This window comes from Colletotrichum tamarilloi (genome assembly GCF_030869305.1).
Source record: "Colletotrichum tamarilloi strain Tom-12 chromosome Unknown Scaffold_83.1, whole genome shotgun sequence".
NCBI lineage: Eukaryota > Fungi > Ascomycota > Sordariomycetes > Glomerellales > Glomerellaceae > Colletotrichum > Colletotrichum tamarilloi.
In genome coordinates this window covers 65250-86090 of record NW_026849466.1, presented here as the reverse complement: position 1 = coordinate 86090, position 20841 = coordinate 65250, and the positions used below count along the sequence as shown (strand labels likewise).

Here is a 20841-nt window from a genome sequence, read left to right as displayed (position 1 = left end):
ATCATCATTCACGGGCATCTCTTTCTGCACCGTCCAGCTCGGCATAGTAGTGATGCACCCTCAATCCTTGGTGGCATCTCCAACTCATAGGCCTCTAAGCTAACGTGCTAAGGAATGTAAGTTGCAAACTTGGAATTTGTACATGGTGACAGATCCCCGCCTGGGGATAGAGGACGGAATCGGGCCGGGACGTCAATGGTGGTGTCTGACAAAAGAGATCGGACGTCGGATCTACCGGGACGGGATGTAGCGGGAGTTAGTCAGCGCAGGGCCCACCATATCGGAGTGACCGCTTCAAGACCTGTCGTCTCAAGGTTCACGATGTTCTGCGGCATGCCAGCCTCAACTGAGCTGCTTGAGGAAGTCAATGGATTTCCAGGTTGCACATTTCGTCGCCGCAGGGGGTCGGAGGCCGAGTTTATGTGCTCCATGAACAGCCTCAAGTATCCCCCCGGACGGAATTGCCCCGAAGACAAAATATCTCATTATCCCGGGGAGCAGGCAGGTACACTAAAGCTCCAGTTCAAGGGCCGAAAAAAATGAACTTGTCCGCGGGACTTGGTTGGTGGGGGTTTGGATGGGGGGTTATTAAGGTAGCTTCAATGCATTCGCCATGAGTAATCGGCTGTCGGATATAGCAGATAAGAAAGAGGAGCGTCAATTGGTACGGTTGGCTGAGATTGTGGATGGAAGATGGCGATAGGTGTTAGTGGATGGCTGGGAGACCGTCGAGACGAGGGAAGTGCGAGGTACGGAGCATGGCATCGTGTGTTTAGGTAAGCTTCGTTCTGCTTCGGGGCTGTCACAGCGACGCCGGCGGGGGCACGGCGGGGCAGGGGGTATGACGGTGGACGATGACGGAGAAACTTGGGCGAGGACCTCACCAATTCACTCAACAATAGCGACGGGACCCGGTTCCCAGCCCACTTCTCTCGACTTAAGTTACCGCAGCTCGTGAGAGATATCCGACGGCCTTGACAATATCCGTAAGTGAAGGGTGAACTTGTGAGAGGTATCGTCGTCTCGTGTTCCAATTTCTTCTAAAGCGCAGCCCTCCCACATTGCTTATCCTCTTGCTCTTGTCCCTTTCCCTCTTTGCTCTCCCTCTGCCTTGCATTTTCCCATCTTCTCTAACCTACCAACATTGATACCCCCATCTGTCTACCTCATCCCCTGCACTTGCCTTACTGAGCGTCCTTGTACCTTAGGTAGCTCTCTTCCACTTGCAGAATCTCCTCAGGTAGGTATTTGAGGTACATTAGTACGCTTAGGTAATTCACCTGGCGTCATTTCTCCTCCCCCCAAGGTCAGTCAGTGCTTTTGCTTCCGCTTCCCAGGCCCTCCACTGTCACTCGGTGCGAATACAGCGTGCCATGCCCCGCGTTCCAGCAGTGTTTTTGTACGCAATTACCCCTCCACGCCAGACATGCCACCTCGAGTTGAGCCCTCCTATTGGCTGCTCCCAAGCTCTGAACGCCGCACCCATCCAACCATCCCACTTTCACTTCCACGGTTGCTTAGGTCCCAGTAGAACCGCCGCAACTCTCCCCGTCCTGCTCTTCCCACTGTCATAGTCAGTCCACGACAACACACACACACACACCTTTTACCTAACCTGACTTTTTACATACCTCCTTTTCTTGTTTTTAGCCTGATCTCTATATACCTTCACTTGGTCAATTCGATACCCAAGAGGTACACTTCCCATCACCACTCCTGCATACATGCCCATAGAATCCCATTGCTGACGTTCTCTTCCTCCAAAGATCACCATCGTCCAATCTCTAGCTTCTATCGACTACACTCCATACCGCCCAAAATGCCTCAAGCATCCAGCCTTCCCGCGTGGGCCGAGCTCCAGGCTCACCGCGACAACGTCGGCAAGAACTTTGTCCTGAAGGAAGCCTTCGCAGCCGACACGGATCGTTTCGCCAAGTTCAGCCGTACCTTCAAGAACTCGGCTTCGGGCACCGACATCCTCTTTGACTTTTCAAAGAACTTCCTCAACGATGAGACCCTCCACCTCCTCGTCAAGCTCGCCGAGCAGGCCAACCTCGAGAAGAAGCGCGATGCCATGTTCGCCGGCGAGAAAATCAACTTCACCGAGAAGCGCGCCGTCTACCACTCCGCCCTCCGCAACGTCGGCGACTGGGACATGAAGGTGGACGGTGTCGACGTCATGGGCAACAAGGGCGGTGTCCGCGAGGTTCTCGAGCACATGAAGGAGTTCTCCGAGCAGGTCCGCAGCGGCGAGTGGAAGGGCTACACCGGCAAGAAGCTCACCACCATTGTCAACGTCGGTATCGGAGGTTCCGATCTGTGAGTCTTTTCTGCTCCCCCTCTTACCTGTGAACACAGAGAAGCCTCCGGCGTTCGAACTAACATCCCTCGCAGCGGCCCCGTCATGGTCACCGAGGCCCTCAAGCACTACGGTGCCAAGGACCAAACCCTCCACTTCGTCTCCAACATTGACGGTACCCACATGGCCGAGGCCCTCGCCAACTCGGATCCCGAGACCACCCTCTTCCTCATCGCCTCCAAGACCTTCACCACCGCGGAGACCACCACCAACGCCAACACGGCCAAGTCGTGGTTCCTCGAGAAGACGGACGGCAAGGGCGAGATCGCCAAGCACTTTGTTGCTCTGTCCACCAACGAGGAGGAGGTCACCAAGTTCGGCATCGACGCCAAGAACATGTTCGGCTTCGAGAGCTGGGTTGGCGGTCGCTACTCCGTCTGGAGTGCCATTGGCCTCAGTGTCGCCATCTACGTCGGCTACGACAACTTCCATAAGTTCCTTGCCGGTGCCCACGAGATGGACAAGCACTTCCGCGAGACTCCCCTTGCGGAAAACATCCCCGTTCTGGGAGGTCTCCTGAGCGTTTGGTACTCTGACTTCTTCCAGGCCCAGACCCACCTGGTTGCTCCGTGAGTGTTTCCTACGCCGAGCATCAATAGATTGTTCGATTCTTACCAGTCGCAAACAGCTTCGACCAGTACCTGCACCGCTTCCCTGCCTACCTCCAGCAGCTTTCCATGGAGTCCAATGGCAAGACCATCACCTCTGACGGAACTCCCGCCAAGTACACCACCGGTAAGAACATGCCTTGATACGACTATGCTCCTAAAGACTAACAACCATGACTAGGTCCCATCCTCTTCGGCGAGCCCTGCACCAACGCCCAGCACTCCTTCTTCCAGCTCGTCCACCAGGGTACCAAGCTGATCCCCGCCGACTTCATTTTGGCCGCCAAGAGCCACAACCCCATTGGCGACGGTGTCCACCAGAAGATGCTCGCCTCCAACTACTTTGCCCAGGCTGAGGCCCTGATGGTTGGCAAGACCGCTGACCAGGTCCGCGCCGAGGGTGCCCCCGAGGAGCTTGTCCCCCACAAGATCTTCCTCGGCAACCGCCCCACCACCAGCATCTTGGTCGGTGGCCACATTGGCCCCGCCGAGCTTGGTGCTCTGATTGTCTACTACGAGCACCTTACCTTCACTGAGGCCGCCATCTGGGACATCAACGCCTTTGACCAGTGGGGTGTCGAGCTGGGCAAGGTCCTGGCCAAGAAGATTCTCAAGGAGCTTGACGAGGCTGGCAACGGTGAGGGCCACGACGCCTCCACTGGCGGTCTGATTGGCGCTTTCAAGAAGTACTCCAACTTGTAATGAATAATGTTCCTTTGTCCTTTGGTAGTTTTATAAAATTGGAAAGAGAAGGGGTGGCGTGAAGAGCGCTTCACGCCCCGATGAAGCCAGCAGCATACAAAAATGAAGAAATCTTGTCCACACCTGAGTCTACTTTGTACTCGTGATATTGCTTGCTACTCGCACTCTCCTGTGTATAGAATGCACGACGCAAAGGAATATCTCAAAGGTGTAAAGACGACATCTAGATTTTCTTTCTTTTGGGAGGACAAGGAGCATCCACGTAAGAAAGACACGCACTTTCCCCCTTGAACATTGGTATTTTATTCGATGTCCGCCTTTGCTGACTCTGGGGTTCAGTCTTGAAGGAATCCAGCTTCCGATCTTTGGTATCTGAGACCTCGGTGATCCTAGTTTTATGATAAATGTCTGAAAGTTTCAGTACTTAGCAGTGGATAAGTTATGGGGAAGCGTTTTATTGCACCGAGATCCTCTTGACCTAGTATGCAGGAACGGAACAGGAGTGCAATTAGAAGCATTCCGGAATTTGAGTAGCGAGTATGGCGTCGGTTCATTCGAAGTATCCATGTCAGGTGTGTCATAGGATCTGAATCATCTTGTCAGCGTATATTGAACCACAGGCATCTATTCTACAAGATACACCTGGCATGAAATTGTCACAACTGCTTACTTACGAGGTGAGTCGACCCTTCGAGCTTATGCTGACTTTGCTGAGTTTCTGACAACATGAAAACCTAGGTTGGGTGGAAGGAAAAATGCCGGGGCTGGAGTGAATAGGCTAATGCCAGACTCGTATTGTTTTCCCATTGATGGCTGGAACCCTTGCCATTTCAAAGTGAAGTCTTCGGGCTGGAGGTATATCGAGTTCTGTGATGGGTTCTTTACGTTGTATCCGTGCTTTCATGTGTCAAAAGAGATTGGCCTTTGGTCATGGTGGAATCTCTAGTCTTGTTCCAAACCTCTTATCGAGACCACAATCTACTCATCTGCTGTCACTTGGACTCCTCTTTGAGAAGGGCTCTCTTTCATTAACTTTTTGGTCAGTAGATAGCGCCCTTTCATATGTTCTCGTAGCGGGCAGAGACATAAACAGTACAGGACACATTTTCTCGCTGCGAACCTACTAGTGACTTGATTTCCTTGCCCATTTTCTGATATACTTGCGAACCAAAGAATCAGTAGAGAGTGTCTGATCAATGTCGACGAACTATCTCACGCACAGTGTATCACTCCCGTCACGAGTTGCCCCCAAGTCTATGCGCGAATATTTCCTGCAGAGCCTGATTCAGTAGTGCCCAGGGAGAATTCAGAAGCCTACATCTCAATTGTTTCAAGATAGTCAGAGGTGATGAAGAGCCATATGATCACGGAAGTGAGCCCCGGACGCGTCTGGATGCGCTGATTTCTCGGTATGAGGCGCAACTTACGCGTTGTTCACGAGCAACGCAACAGTTTCTTACCCCTAAACGCGTCAGTTTATAGCTCTCTGCTGTGGCTGGGATATCAGGCTTTCGATACATGGAATCAGGCCTACGGCTAGTCGACTGGATATAAGCATGTGGTAGACGCGAAGGTCCAACTTCACACGCCGCAGTCGTGCATTGTCACATGGAATCAGGCCTACGGCTAGTCGACTGGATATAAGCATGTGGTAGACGCGAAGGTCCAACTTCACACGCCGCAGTCGTGCATTGTCGGACTAAGACTCTGGAGGTGGTCTCTTGAACAACCACACATCTCATCATGATGTTGTGAGTAGTGGATAGTAGGGGATGCCGTCCTTGATCGGTAGAGCAGCGCTTTACAAGCTCTCACTATCCTCCATCCTAAGTTGCATCACTAATGAATATGAGACCTGCGGACCGAAATGGGAGATAGTACGATCTTTAAAAAGACGTCGCTTGGAAAGATTTACCCAAACGCCATGATCTTGTCCCTGAGTCTACACGGACACTTTTCAGTCGGTGTCGGCAGGTGTACTTATGGGAAGGGATGATCGTCGCAGAGTACGAGAGAAACGACGGTCCCAGAACGCCAGATGGCTATGGGTTTCATATACTCATTGATTGCGGGTACTTATTATACTCGAAGTCGGAGGTGGGCATCCAGCCCGCAAGACATACTGCGTACTCTCGACGACGTCTCATGGCGCCATGTGGGGAGCGGAAGGTGCCATTATGAAGGAAAACGCAATCGTCTACGACGATGATGACTTTGTGGAAACTCTTCTTTGGGATGTGGCCATAATGTTGATGACTGAGTGCCATGCGGATGTTGAAGACGAGCATATCAAACTTGTAACCCAGGGCTCGACCCACGGCTGGAAAGCCATGATTGTGGCCCTATCGCTAGTCCACCTGCACGGGTTAAGGGCTGTAAGGTCATAACAATAAAGAGACTCCTTTGAAAAAGATGACCGATCGCGATTTGGAATTTCAGAGGACCATGATCTGACGAGAACCCAGAATTCCCACGGGATCGTCAGGGAACTTGTCTCAATGAAGAAGTTCATACTCCCCTCCAGACTACTGGGCTGCGGTATCAATCACAATGGAGAAATAGACTGCGATCGTCAGGTCTCGAACGTCCAGACTCCTCTTTGGACCGCATCCTCTCGTGGGCCCCTCCGTGAGGGTGTTCACGATGTGGATGGACCCTCATCGAGGTCTCCATCTCGACTCTGGATCAACGTTCAACCCAGACGATTCGTAGCGGCTAAGGTAGCCGCTTCTTCGCCTACTCATGTATCCGTAGAGAAACTCCACAACGGCGTGTGTGTTGTAGACGCTGGGGGGTTTTCTAGCACGATACGAATCCCCGATGACCCATAATTCTAGCTGCGAGCAGACGGGGCAAGGATAGGCGATGGAGCGAGCAACCAGGGCGGACGGCGCATGCTCCACGGCGGATTCTCTACGTAGAAAAGTGTGTCTACTCAGCAGTGGGAACCCGCACAGAATTCGTCGGGCACACGTTTATCTCCCTGCTCCACGAACGCCTTCACTATCTTTGCGGGTACTGATAGCAGCCCCTCCCTCCCTCACTCTCCTCAAAACCAAAAAGGCGTGCTCCGCTGGTTGGTCTGGGGACTCGGGGAGCACCTTTCTGTACCGATTGTTCCCCGCAGAGGCAAATGCAGTGCGGAGATGTGCTTTCACTCGACTTCAAGACGTGTCTTCGCATCTGCACCCGCCCAGAGAGGCACGGGAGGGAGGTGCGGTGTCGGTGCATAACACGCGCGCATGGCGGACATGGCTCTGACCAGCGACTTGGCTGGCAAGCTGGGTCAGCGAAAAGGCACCGCGTCTGCTGCGTCTCGCCACCGGCGAATTGAACCGCTCAGTTCTCAGCTTTTTCTGAACTGCATAGAGTCCTACCGTGTAAACTCCCGACGCGAATCGATCGACAGCGGGCTGCGTTTTTTGAGAGGTAGACCGCCGCCAACCGTATTCTTGACACATCGGGTCCCCAAAGATATCGTCTACGGCCGTTGGCTGTGACTGAACTAGAAGCGCATTTGAATGGACAGATCACGAATGATCCCGTGGTAAGCCGATGTTGAGGACGGTGCCGAACAGATTTCGGACTGGTCGTTCTCCGCCTCTTGGCCTACTACCGTGATGGTCCACGGATGCCGTCCCGCCAAGGGTGTCTTGCTCTGCCGCCTAGCCGACCGCCGCCGATGGCTAGCCGTCAATCGCCCGTCTACAGGCTTGCGCCAACAGGTTGCTGATGTCAGCTCGAATTTACTTTTTTGCAAAAGGCGCTCTAGCCGCAGTCAACTTCTAGCACACCCTTAACCAGTAACCCAGTGCAGCAAAAGGTAGTAAATCTTGTGAAGGCGAAGGACCCGGGCAGCCGGAGGCAGCCAGAGGCTGAAAGGTCTTGCACTCTCACAAGCCAAGTTCCATATGGTGTTTGTGCATCAACGGCCACAAGCTTGATAGAAAAGATGGGTGCCGATATTTGTGGCATCAGAAAGCCTAGGTATGTCTCAAATCCCACCTTGTCGGCCGAGGGCAAATATCGGAAAGCAGCTGAATACATCTAGCGAGTGGCAGTTGAAATGGCCAAATGAGAACATTGAACAGAAGACACCGATGTTGAAACTTTGTGCGGATCGGAGAAAATCGGCCCCACTTCGGGAACGTGATGCGGTGCTGCCCGGGCGACTTTTTCTGTCTTTTTTGGTCAACGTGCATAGTCAACCCCATGGAGAACATACATATGTGACCTAAAGTACCGATAAACATCCGTAGCATTTCACGGGGTAGGAGTGAGAAGGTAACCGAGTCAGTCCACGTCCATCTGGGCGGTCAGCGCTGAGGTGCAGTGGGATTTTCCGCCGGGTGAAAGGCAGGTGAGGCCGCCGACGATGGGAGTGTGTTGAGCTATTTCCAGATTTTAAAGTTGCCTGTGCCGGAAAATATCCCGCTGCCCGGAGGAGAGAGATTGGCGTTTGTTGTTGGTATCGGGCCGTCCAAGCCAACCTTGCAGTGGATGGTTGCGTTTGGCAACGTGATGGACCTGCGTCCTGGGAAATGAAGTCGCCGGATAAAGTCCATTTTCATGAAGTCTCATGTGCCTTTCCATGTGCCTACCTGCATGAGGACGACTGAAGCTGAGATGATGTGCGCGTCAATGCTTTGAAGGCCTGATCTGCTTCTGAACGGTGGCAAGCCTCGGGACGATGTGAGGCTGACAAAAAATGTCGCAATCTGGTAGAAACCAGCACGTGGACCTTTATGAATAGTCTCATCTTGCCATGGACTTCCAACGACAATGCGATGCGTGAGATACGGGTCGATCCAGGTGCATGTGCCCAACCGCCGCAACCGTCCATGGTGGCCGCGCCAAACGCGTAGTCCACACCAGTCCCATCTCGTGGATCGCTGGATCTCTTGTCATCCTCACGTGGAACTGACCATCCACAACGACCATCCGTTGATCCATCACCACCTTTGGGATCATCTGGGGTTGTCCACTAGCGGGCCGTCAACGACTCAAGCATTGCTATGACCACCGTTTATCTTGTGGGATAGACGCTGTAGCCGAGAGATGTACGGATGTAGCGATGGGATTCGAGATCCGGAAAGGTAGTTGACCCTGAATATCTCCTCCCAAGCTGGACGATCGATTTCTTGGAACTTGAACGTCTTTGGTGCTACCATGCGGCATGTGGTGAGCAACTGTTGCAAAACATGGTCAAATTACGACTCAAGCCCAAGGAGAAAAGCCCGGCAATCGAGTCCGAAACTCGAGAAGACTCACGACAGTTGAGCACCGGGTTTGTTTGCTAGCGAGGTGGAATGACGTGCTCTTGTGAGCGATAACTCGACTAAATCGCCAGAGCCCCATCTGTCGTAGCCGACCATCGTCGAAGGGATGACGGGTCCATTGAGTTTCTGACAAACCTCAACTTGGCGCATCGTGAATGCGTAAAGTACAAGCTGCAACGGGCGCCAGCCAGGACCAGGGTCTCCGAACTAATCGCACACCCTGAGGGGCTCTTATCCTAAGTACCTGCGACTCGCAAAAGGCTAACAAGACCCTTGATGCCTAGGTTTACCTGGTGCAGAATGGCGGGCAAAGCTAGTAGCCAGTCATATTGCAAAGAAGCGTCTTGGTGGGAAAAGGGTCCGCGGGCTTGACATGGACTGGCGGGCGTGAACGCATAGAAAAGCCCCAGCAATGACGCATGCCAAGACCCAAGTCTAAAGAGTGAGGACATTCGCAGTCGGACTGAGTTCCCTGGGTTGCTGATTGTACTCCTTGTCCAGTCAGAAAGCGTAAAAGTGTCTGCATGCCGTTTTCTCAAGGAGTCTCCTCAATCCCTAGCCAATTGGCGAATGTGCCTGGCTCCGCCGCAATGGAGTCCTCAAGAGACTTTGCTTTTCGTATGTACGGATACGTACACTACGTATGTGATAGTGGGATTACTGGGGTTTCCCTTAATGACTACTGGCACTTTCAAGTTGTGACTAGCGCAACATCGTGAGATGGGCCAGGATTGAGGCGTCCAATCCATCCAGTAGGGTAATTAATTCCAGGCGTTATCAAGGCACGCTCTCTTGGAGGACACAGATGAGCCCCGCGGGTTTGCTGTGCAATGGTGGCTTATTTCGAAATGGAGTACATCGACTGGCTGGCCGATTTGCTTGAGCGCACAGTTGAAGTAGTACACGATGGTAGGATAACGTCTGGTAAGCTGTAACGCGACTGCTGTAGTATCTAATGTGATACATAGCCAAACGTCCAAAGTGGTATAGACTCAATCTTTCTTGGACCGTTGAGTTCATATTCGATTTGCTGGAGCGATACATCGACGTCATTCCGTCCCTTAAGATGTCTGCGAGGTTTCTTTTGCTACACTGTCGACGCATGGGACGGTTGGTGACAGACATGCCGTGCGGTGCCATGCAATGCACAACAACGCCCAACAAACGCAGCATGCATTTTAAGTCTTCAGACGGACGTCCGAGCTGTAGTCCCCGCGGTCGCTGAGGCTACTTGAGCAGAGGGGGGATCCCTTACGCTGATCAGCATGGGGACTACCTGTCAAGGCAATGACGGTGACGATCGAGGCTCGATGTAATCGGAGGCCATCGGGCGGGAGAAGCCATGGGCCGGCACATTCTGTGACATGAATCCGAACTCAATGGTCTCTAGCACCTGTATCCGAGTGGTTGGCACATAATTTGGAAGCCAAAGCAAGCGATGACGACAATACACTTTGACGATTGAAATGTGCCTGTTCCTAGGCTTCGCTTTCACTGTCCCAAATTGCTGGACCTGACCGAAAAAGGATAGCGAGAAACGCCGTGGCAGAGTGGCAGCCGCCGTGGTTCGGGGTTGGCGTACCTGTGGTGCGTTAACTCGAACGTGCTGCGTTAGTAGAGGCCACGAGGGACTGAAGCAGAGCACAGCAGTTGAAAAATGATGTTGACAATACCAGCCTTCAGCCGAGGGAGTTATTTGGCAGCGAGAACTGGAGGTGTATGAAAGATGATATGGGCGCCTCCGGCCGCCAGACGCTCGCTGCCCTGTGGTGTTGAGATGGTTCGCTGTACACAGTACGCAGCCACTGGAAGACTACTAGGGCTAAGCTAGCTGTTCAACATTGCTGAGAAGAGGAATATCTTGCTTCGAGCCTCATCTGAAAAGAGGGCGTAAATCAAGTGCAGCCTGACCTATGCCGCTCGTTTCGAGGAGTGTATCACTACAGCATCGAAAGCTATTGGGTGCTCCTGTGGCTGGTCCCGCCGGGAAGCCAAAGTCTGTAACGTTGACAGGTAATTTGCATAGTGTCGCGAGTACAGAGAGGAGGACCGGCATCCTGTTGGAGAAGCGCATGCACCAGTATTATAGAGGGTATGCCGGCATCTTGTGTGTTCGGTACACAGCATCGGATGTGGTGGTTGCTTAGCCGGATGCACTCTGCAACGCGACCGAAGGATGCTTCCTACCTGTATAGTCAGCCAAAGGAATGATGATTGGATTTATGCCAACTCCATGTGATACCTCTGATTAGGACAAAAGCGAGAGTCGCAACACTGTTATCTGGCGGCTTGCGATGCCGAAGACATGGGAAACATGGTCGGTGACAGTGGGCACCAGGCCGGCGGAGAGACGGAATCAGCGAGAGTTTGAGACGGGCGTGGGCGGGGGATTTCGGGCCAGAGCTGCGCCAGATACCGCAGACCGCAAACGGAAGTGTCGGGAGTGCCGTGGTTTCCTTGGGCAAGACGGATAAGCGTCTCCACAGATAAGGGACCCACCGTTTGAGAGGATAAAGGGAAGGAACAAGGAGCGGGGGGGCAAGAGCCAAAAGTACCCTCTTCAGGTACCTTACTCGAGGTACAAAGAGAAGAAGGAGGTACCGAAGGGTGTACCTCAGACTCTCGAACCTCGAGGAAGGAGCAGTTGTGATATCTGTCGATGATTCGCCGATTTGCTCGTCGACTCGAGTGGGCAAGTGCCATCTCCATACGGGACCCAATGTCAGCCGTCCGTCTTCTGTTCTTTCCCGAGTCCAGACACAGAGGTAATTTCATAGTTGCGCCATTGAGGAGAAGGAATACTGGGGGCAGGGCCGTTTTCTTTGGAGACCAGAAACGGAGACGACCCCCACCAGAAATACGATGCTGGGCCCCGGTGGAGGTATCTTCTGGTTGACACAACGTGGAGAAGTACATGTTCCAGCAGATTCCGGATGTCTCTCGCCTCTACGGATACACGAAGGACCCTCTCAAGCAATCCCAGGTTCAAACAGCCACAACCGCAAGACACCATCGTGAAGTGTCATTCCACGGTATTCAACACACACGCAACGTGCTCCAGTTTGGTGACACAACATGAGCATAACCACATTCGACTATCGGGGCTCAACTCGGCCTAATCCACTCGACTATCCATATCGACTGCTCAGCTCGATTACTTCATCCAGGCATCACCAAGGCGGCAAGCAGACAACCGGATCATAGGGAACAGTCATTACATGCCGTGCATACCTACTACACAGGCAGGGGAGGAAAGCAAGCGAGAAGCGATGGGCAATCGAAGCTGAGCCCTTGGGACCCAGCTTTCTCCCGTTGACGAATCATCCTCACCCAGGTCAACAAATCCAGACTCGCGTTCGGGATCGCAGGCAGAATCTCACACTTCCCAAATGTCCCGCCTGCGTCTTGTCTTGATGTCCCTTTTCGCGCAAGAGGTTGCACCCTTCATGCAGGTGTTCGTCGGCAACTGTGGGCTGTGGAGGGCTCCAACAGCTTGAGGAATACACGGGGACACGGGGAGAGAGCAAAGAGGTACCTAGCGCCTCCGCCGTACCGCATTCTGCTTCCAAACCTTGGGCCCAAGCATCGTCGGTTCTGGTTCTGGTCCGCAAAATGCACCATCCATCACCTTCCGTACAATACGAACTGGTCCAACCATCACCACGGGGCTACCTTCACGAGGCGGACCGTATTGGCCGATGAAGCCCCATATCTTCGGGCCAAAAGCAGTCCAAGCATACCAACGCCGCCTGGGCTGAGGCCCGGAATTTCCACTTCTTGTCGTCTTATCGCTCTCGGATTCTCCAGCCATGACTGGTCCTGATGAGCCGCAGTCCTCCTTCTGGCACCCCACAGCCTCCGGCCTGCAAACCACAAAACCCAACAGAGTTGCCGCCACCGTACGAAGGTCCCTACAAACACGCTGGCCATCTCTCCGAATTTCCGCTGCACTTGGCCCTGTTGGTCACCGTCGGCGTCAACAAAGCGAGAAATTGCGGATCCCAATCGCCTGGGCGCGGCGACGACAAACCCCAAAGTGGCGCCATGTCGACACCTCCACGAATCGCAGTCCCGCGTTTGTGGCCTGCATTCCAGGCAAGGGTCTCCCAGGCGGACAGGCCTGACGAGGAAGAACAGCCGCCGCCGTAATTTATCCCTCAAGCTCCAGATTCCACGGTAATCCGTCCCGTTTCATGGCTGAGTCTGAGTTCGCACATTTCGCCAGCACAAGCCGCAGGGCACGCCAAAAGGACAGAAGGAGGGGCCATCAATGACCAAGCACACCCAGGATGGGGCCCCAGATGCCGTCTTCTGATTCGACCACTGATCTATATCCAACTCTCACGATCGAAGCAATGCCGCCTTCATCTAACTCTCTGACGAGTCTCCGGTTGATTATCGGACGTGGCATTGCATAGCGCTGAGCCAACTTACTTGCGCCGAGTGGCAGCCTGGCCCTTTCATCTGCCACGAATCCTGCGAATGCACTCTAACAAATCTATGCATTCTCCAATTTCCACGGTTCCTCGGCCCTCTCGGCGGGCCGTTGGACCATTCATCGTGAGGCGGCGCGGCGAAATTCAGGAACAGGCCATAGAGGCACCAGCCCCTGGCAAAACGTAGTGCGACTTGTCGGTAGCAGGTTACTGATCCACGATTTCGATTTGCGATCCGAGATGTTACGACAAGGGAAGAAATGCCTCTTCCAAACTACTCCGTACCCCTCCTTGGCAACCCTTTCGGATGCTGGATACACCGGTGTTGTTACTTCTCGATACACCTGCTGCATCGGCCAAGTCCACGCGCAATGTTCGATGTCCATAGCTATTGCCAACGGCAACACCAATTATCTTCAAAAGCACATGAGATCGTTGCCGCGGCCAGCCACATGTCCCGAGTCGACTACCATGCTGTTGAACATTCAGGGTCCCTGCGGTTCCAGGCCGGACGGAACCGGCATGGAAACCTATCCATTTGTCCACGCACCCGTCCATCCACCACAACCTCTAAAGAGATGGAGGGATTCTGGGGGTTCGGTTCCATACGTAGTACAGCGGGCGTACGGTATTCTCCGTGGATAGGTAACAGAACCTAGTATTCAGGACCAGCCAGCATCAATGTCTCGGCTACCCTATTGCGAAGCGATACAACGAATGCTAAGGCACCGGAACACCAGGGCACCAAAAAGCCTCATTGTGTGTGTTTCCTGCAGACATACACACTCAGCACCACAAGCAGGCCTAGGCACACCTATTCCTTGAACTTCCAAGCACATGTGATGCTGGTGAAGGGCCACGGATGACCGTTTCGGGCCTTACTGCGTATCTTAGGTACTCGCCTCTCCGGGCTGCCATCACCTGTCACTCTACTGTCCTTTCCAGATTCAGTGGAGCTTCCTGTTCTATCGTTGTCTGACGGGCATGAGAGCCGATAACTTCCCACCAGCCAGAAGCGAAGACAGCAGAGAAGCTTTCCAGGAGCAACTCTGAAGGCAAGGCATGTGCTAATACAAGATGATTCCTCACATGCGATGTAGACACAGTCATCAGGCCGGCGTGGCTGACGCCGAGATGTCTCTGCCGTCTATCTGCAAACCAACAGGTATTAAGTGAACACTCAACAATGGCAGAGGGATAAAGGCAGCCGACAAAAAGCTCATGATGATTGGCGAAGGATGCAAACCACGGACATCCTTTCTCCTCTTGATTCTCCTCTGCCTCAAGGCCTTTCCCCCATTCATCCACAATCGGCATCCATTCCAAGTCCAACCCAGCCTGGCGGAGGGGCAGCGAGTCTGCGACCCCTCCATGGACCACACTCCGTACCCTTGTCCCCTCTCAGCAGTTGCATCACTTTGGACTGCGCCCATTGTTACTTTCTCCATAGTGTTTTCCTCTGACGGCACGCCCCCTTCTGCAATCACCCCTTAGTGGAGCCTGTAGGATGGTACTCCGTACTTGTTGACGAAATGCTGCATGTTCGTTGGCTCAAGGGGCGGTAGCCAGAGAGCTAAGGCGGCGCCGACTCCGTTTCAATGAAGCGGAGCCTTGTGGACGAGGTGACGGGATGGACGCAAGAAAGCTGGCTTGTCTATTTGCTGCAAGGCCAGGAAATACTGGGGATGATGGCATGGCTGGGGTTGAAGGGGGATGCGGCGTTATGTCATTGCTCTGGGGGGCAGTCCTTGACCATTGACACAGACTCTCTGAGGTCTTTTGGTGGGAGCCCGCCCAGATGTACCCAGTACTCCGGGTACGTGATGATCTCAGCGCGGGAAAAAAGAGTACATGGGTGATACGTATCTGCCTTTCCGGCGCCCGATGTACCTTTATGTGCGATGCACCACCCAGAAGTGCCTGAGGTGACCTTTCCTCATCCTTACGTCCCGTCATGGACGACGTATTGCATGGGTCCCCCTCCACTCCTTCATGCTTTCCCCTTCCAGCCGATGCCCCCACTGTAAATGAGCCTTTCACACGTCAAGGCCATCCCATGGTGCCTTCCCAGACACACTCGCCGTCCATTACATCGTCGTGGTCCTTCTCGTGAAGGCGACACGCTCAGATTATAAAGAGAACCTGTTCCCCCCTTTAATCACAGGCTTTTCTTCTCACCATTCCATTCAATATCCCACTCACATACTCGATCTTGAGCGATCTTGATAAACCAAAACATTTCGAGGCTCCAAACAATCGCCTTTTACCCTATTCCTAAACTATATCCAACAAACAAACCCCCACCCTTCCAACACCCACACCTTACACACACGCCCAACATGTCAACACAACAATTCACTAAGAAGGCCGTCCACTTCGGCGCCGGCAACATCGGCCGTGGATTCGTCGCCTGCTTTCTCCACAACTCCGGCTACGAGGTCGTCTTCGCCGACGTCGCCGATGCTCTCATTGATAAGCTGAACGAGACCCCTTCATACCGGGTTATCGAGGTCGGTGCTGAGGGTACCAACGAGAACACAATTACAAACTACCGCGCCATCAACTCAAGAACACACGAGGCAGAGCTGGTCGAGGAGATTGCCACAGCTGATGTCGTCACGTGCTCCGTCGGCCCAAACATCCTCAAGTTTATCGCCCCCGTCATCGCCAAGGGTATTGACAAGCGTCCCAGCGACCTGGCACCCATCTCTGTCATTGCCTGCGAGAACGCTATTGGCGCCACTGACACCCTTGCTGAGCACATCAAGGACCCTCGCAACACTGCTGCCCACCGCTTGGAAGACCACCACGAGCGTGCACGGTACGCCAACTCCGCCATTGACCGCATCGTTCCTGCTCAGGACCCCAATGCCGGTCTCGACGTCACCCTCGAGAAGTTCTACGAGTGGGTTGTCGAGCGCACACCCTTCGAGGAGATTCCCAGCATTGAGGGTATCAACTGGGTCGATGAGCTCGCTCCTTTCATTGAGCGCAAGCTTTACACCGTCAACACTGGCCACGCTACTGCTGCCTACCACGGTTACAACCGCGGTAAGCGCACCGTCTACGATGCGCTTCAGGACAAGGCCATCATGGCCGAGGTTCGTAAGGCTCTCGAGGAGACCAGCAACCTGATCATTAGCAAGCACGGCATCGACGAGAAGGCCCAGCGTGAGTATGCTGCCAAGATCATTCGCCGCATCGGCAACCCCCATTTGGAGGACGCTGTTGAGCGTGTCGGCCGCGCGCCTCTCCGCAAGTTGAGCCGCAAGGAGCGCTTCGTCGGCCCCGCGGCCGAGCTTGCCGAGAAGGGTGAGGACTGCACTGCTCTGCTCCGCGCAGCTGAGATGGCGTTCCGCTTCCAGGACGTTGAGGGTGATGATGAGAGCAAGGAGCTCTCCAAGCTCATGTCTGAGAATTCCCCAGAGGAGGCTGTTACGAAGATCTGTGGCATCCAGTCTTCGGAGAAGATTCACCCCATGTTGGCTGCTGTTGTTCGCAAGGTCCAGGCCGACAGTGAGGAATGACTCACCGGAAAGCTTTGATGTGTAACGATTGACGGGCATGATTTTTTCGGCGTTTTAGCATATATCACTGGGACAAGCATGGAGTTTGAGGATACTAAGAGAGCGCAGCTTTAGCGCAATTTCTGAGCAAACCCGAGTTAAAGGGTAGGATCAAGATCAATAGATCTGAGCTACAAATCCAAACACTATTTCCAAACAAAACAACCCGTCTGCCTCGTGAACCACGATTTGTGCCTCCGTGCATCACTTATGAAAATAAACTGGTGAAGGGTGTGTATGCGACAGCGGAAGATGTGCATAAGATGTTGTCCATGGATCTTGCATATGATAAATGTACATCAAGTAAATCCGGCAGACTCTGCTTGAATCCCAAATATCAAAATTGCATGTAAACTTCCCTATGGAAAAAGAGCCGCCGCAAATTCTTACCGACTGCCTTCTGAGGGGATTCAGAAACCAGGTATCTACTTCAGTAAGGTATATACCGCAGCCTGGAAGTGAGAGGCTGGTGTGCGGCCACTTACCTGGTACCTTACTTGAATTGTGGCTGATGATGTGGGTGTGGCTTTGGCTGTCAGATAAGATAAGCGATGCGATTGAAGGGCACCTCAGTTTACGTGGCTCAAATGTATGTGCCTTAGGCAAAAGCCACATCATTAAGGCACCAATCAGCTCCTGAACCTGGCGACGGTAGGGACACATCTGTTGAAGCTCGAAATACCGACTTGGCCAAAATTGCGCCTGCCAAAGCTCTGGAAGCCAGCAATTCCCACGACACAAGCTGACGAGGCTCCCCGACTCTTTCCTCCGCGACCGGCTTCCAGCGGCCTCTGCTAATTCTCTCTCCTTTTCTCGAATTAGTCGGACTGCCACGTATGATTCCCCTTTAGGTGTCCTATCCAGCGCAAGAACCACTCTTCCCCCACTTCGTTTCTCGAGGACACCATCACCTTTCCTTCAACTTTCTCCCTTGCTGGTATTCAGGCATAGGTCGTCAACATGAAGGTCGACGTCAAGGTACGAACCAGACCGAATGGAATTCCTCAGCTCTGCGCATTGGTCGAGCAAGAGCTATTGGGTTAGCCAGAGCTGCAGCTGCATAGCTCTCGCCAACCTGTCGTCCCCTGAATAGCTCTGGGTAGCTGACTTATTCTTTCCAGCGACAATTGTTCGCCCGCAGCGAGCGGGTGAAGGGCATTGACTTTCACCCTCAAGAGCCATGGATTCTTACGACTTTGTACAGCGGTCATGTCTACATCTGGTCATACGAGACTCAGCAGATCGTCAAGACCTTCGAGCTCACCGATGTCCCTGTCCGAGCCGGCCGATTCGTCGCAAGAAAGAACTGGATTGTCTGCGGTTCCGATGACTTTCAGATTCGTGTATACAACTACAACACCTCAGAGAAGATCACCTCCTTCGAGGCCCATCCCGATTACATTCGCGCCATCGCCATCCACCCGACACAACCTTTCGTGCTGACCGCCTCCGATGACATGACGATTAAGCTCTGGGATTGGGAGAAGGGCTGGAAGTGCGTCCAAGTCTTTGAGGGCCACGGCCATTACGTTATGGGCCTCGCCATCAACCCCAAGGATACCAACACCTTCGCTTCCGCATCCCTTGACCGTACTGTCAAGATCTGGAGTCTCGGCTCGGCGACGCCCAACTTCACTCTCGAGGCCCACGAGGCCAAGGGTGTCAACCACGTCGACTACTACCCTCACTCTGACAAGCCCTATCTTCTGACGACATCCGACGATCGCACCGTCAAGGTCTGGGATTACACCACCAAATCTCTGATCGCCACCCTCGAGGGCCACACGAACAACGTCTCTTTCGCATGCTATCACCCCGAGCTGCCAGTCATCATTTCCGGTTCCGAAGACGGCACCATTAGGATATGGCACGCAAATACATACCGATTCGAGCAGTCTCTCAACTATGGCCTGGAGCGCGCATGGTGCGTTTCCTACCAGAAGGGCAAGCAAGGCGTAGCTGTTGGTTTCGACGATGGTGCTGTCGTTGTGAAGCTTGGTCGTGAGGAGCCAGCCGTGTCAATGGATGCGTCAGGAAAGCTTGTGTGGGCCCGCCACAACGAAGTCGTCTCTGCAATTATCAAGGGTGGAGGTATGTTGCGTCGATCTTGAACCCCACACCTTTTGCTAACACCACTAGATGCCTCGATCAAGGACAACGAGCCCATTTCCCTTCCTGTCAAGGAGCTCGGTACCTGCGAAGTGTACCCCTCGACGCTTGTACACAACCCGAATGGCCGATTTGTCGCAGTCTGCGGAGATGGAGAATACATCATCTACACGGCTCTCGCTTGGCGTAACAAGGCCTTTGGCTCTGCGCTGGACTTCGTCTGGGCATCCAAGGAGAACACCAACGACTTCGCCATCCGAGAGTCGGCAACCAGCGTCAAGGTGTATAAGAACTTTGTTGAGAAGGCGGGTGGCCTCGATGTCGGTTTCCAGGCTGAAGGCTTGACTGGAGGTGTCCTTCTTGGTGTCAAGGGCCAAGGGGGTATCTCATTCTTTGACTGGCAGACCGGTGGTCTGGTCAGACGCATTGAGGTCGAGCCGAGAGAGGTTGGTTTCTTGCTGCGCTGCTTCGGTCCATGTGCTAATTTGAATAGGTGTACTGGTCTGACAGCGGCGAATTGGTTGCCCTCGCATGCGAAGACACCTTCTACGTCTTGCGTTTCTCGCGCGAAGCCTACGTCGAGGGTGTCCAAACCAACCAGATTGACGAAGATGGTGTCGAGGCCGCCTTTGAGGTCATCACGGACATCAACGAGAGGTAAGCGGTTTGTCTACGCCTCAAACAACTAGATGCTAATGCTCAAGTAGTGTTCGCACCGGAGAGTGGGTTGGAGATTGCTTCCTATACACCAACAGCACCAACCGGTTGAACTACCTTGTGGGCGACCAGACTTACACGGTATCCCACTTCGACCAGTCCATGTACATCCTGGGTTACATCCAGCGTGATTCAAGAATCTACCTGGCTGATAAGGACGTCGGTGTCACCTCCTTTTCCTTGTCCTTGCCTGTGCTCGAGTACCAGACTCTGGTTCTTCGTGACGATATGGAGACTGCACAAGAACTCTTGCACACGATTCCTGCAGACCAACTCAACAAGATCGCGCGATTCTTGGAGGGACAGGGTCACAAGGAACTTGCCCTAGAGGTTGCTACCGATCCCGAACACAAGTTTGACCTCGCTCTCGGACTGGGTCAGTTGGATACTGCTCTCGAGTTGGCGAGAGAGGCAGATGTTGAGCACAAGTGGAAGACAGTCGGAGACGCTGCCCTTGCCGGATGGCAGGTCGCCGTGGCGCAAGAGTGCTTTACACATGCGAAGGACCTTGGCTCGTTGCTCCTTCTCTACTCTTCCACATCCGACCGCAGTGGCCTGTCAAAACTCTCTGACCAAGCGCAAGAGGCCGGCGCTCACAACGTGGCATTTAGCTGCAAGTGGCTGCTAGGCGACGTTGCTGGCTGCGTGGAGATTCTTACCAAGACTGGACGGTTAGCGGAGGCTGTCTTGTTCTCGCAAACATACAAGCCTAGTCTGACGGCAGATGTCGTCAAGGAGTGGAAGGAAAGCCTCGAAAAGGGGAAGAAGGGCCGCGTCGCCAAGATGGTCGGTGCTCCGGTAGAAGACGAAGACCTGTTCCCCGAGTGGGACGAGTGGCTTCAACTCGAGAAGCAGGGTGGCGCCGCGCCTCAAGTTGCCGAGGTCACGAAGGTCAACGGAACAGACGCGACTGAGGAGGCCGAGGAGGCCGAGGGGGCCGAGGAGGCAGAGGAGGCAGAAGAGACCGATGAGGACGCCGACGAGGAGATGGCTGAGGCGGAAGAGGATGAGGAGTAGGTAGCCGTGTGCTCGGTATCTCAAAACGCAATTTGATTAGGGACGGTG

General features: G+C 53.6%; 6 protein-coding genes across 6 annotated transcripts; 5 read left to right on the top strand and 1 right to left on the bottom strand.

Moving 5' to 3' along the window:
* Window positions 1–1819: 1819 nt before the first annotated feature.
* CTAM01_12841 (phosphoglucose isomerase) lies at window positions 1820–3669 on the top strand (the record flags this gene model as incomplete). The annotated part of the gene is made up of 4 exons (XM_060528846.1): window positions 1820–2319; window positions 2395–2928; window positions 2988–3094; window positions 3149–3669. The coding sequence occupies 4 exons, from the start codon at window positions 1820–1822 to the stop codon at window positions 3667–3669; spliced, it is 1662 nt and encodes a 553-aa protein (XP_060376577.1).
* Window positions 3670–4450: 781 nt separating this feature from the next.
* Window positions 4451–4615, top strand: CTAM01_12840 (uncharacterized protein; the record flags this gene model as incomplete). The annotated part of the gene is made up of 1 exon (XM_060528845.1): window positions 4451–4615. The coding sequence occupies one exon, from the start codon at window positions 4451–4453 to the stop codon at window positions 4613–4615; it is 165 nt and encodes a 54-aa protein (XP_060376576.1).
* A 6610-nt stretch (window positions 4616–11225) lies between these two features.
* On the bottom strand, window positions 11226–11864 carry CTAM01_12839 (uncharacterized protein; the record flags this gene model as incomplete). Its single annotated transcript, XM_060528844.1, has 1 exon — window positions 11226–11864. The coding sequence occupies one exon, from the start codon at window positions 11862–11864 to the stop codon at window positions 11226–11228; it is 639 nt and encodes a 212-aa protein (XP_060376575.1).
* Window positions 11865–12770: 906 nt separating this feature from the next.
* On the top strand, window positions 12771–13097 carry CTAM01_12838 (uncharacterized protein; the record flags this gene model as incomplete). The annotated part of the gene is made up of 1 exon (XM_060528843.1): window positions 12771–13097. One exon carries the CDS (start codon window positions 12771–12773, stop codon window positions 13095–13097), a length of 327 nt encoding a protein of 108 aa, XP_060376574.1.
* Window positions 13098–15723: 2626 nt separating this feature from the next.
* On the top strand, window positions 15724–16911 carry CTAM01_12837 (mannitol dehydrogenase domain-containing protein; the record flags this gene model as incomplete). Its single annotated transcript, XM_060528842.1, has 1 exon — window positions 15724–16911. The coding sequence occupies one exon, from the start codon at window positions 15724–15726 to the stop codon at window positions 16909–16911; it is 1188 nt and encodes a 395-aa protein (XP_060376573.1).
* Window positions 16912–17910: 999 nt separating this feature from the next.
* CTAM01_12836 (coatomer WD associated region) lies at window positions 17911–20793 on the top strand (the record flags this gene model as incomplete). The annotated part of the gene is made up of 5 exons (XM_060528841.1): window positions 17911–17928; window positions 18072–19041; window positions 19090–19505; window positions 19553–19716; window positions 19767–20793. 5 exons carry the CDS (start codon window positions 17911–17913, stop codon window positions 20791–20793), a joined length of 2595 nt encoding a protein of 864 aa, XP_060376572.1.
* Window positions 20794–20841: the final 48 nt, after the last annotated feature.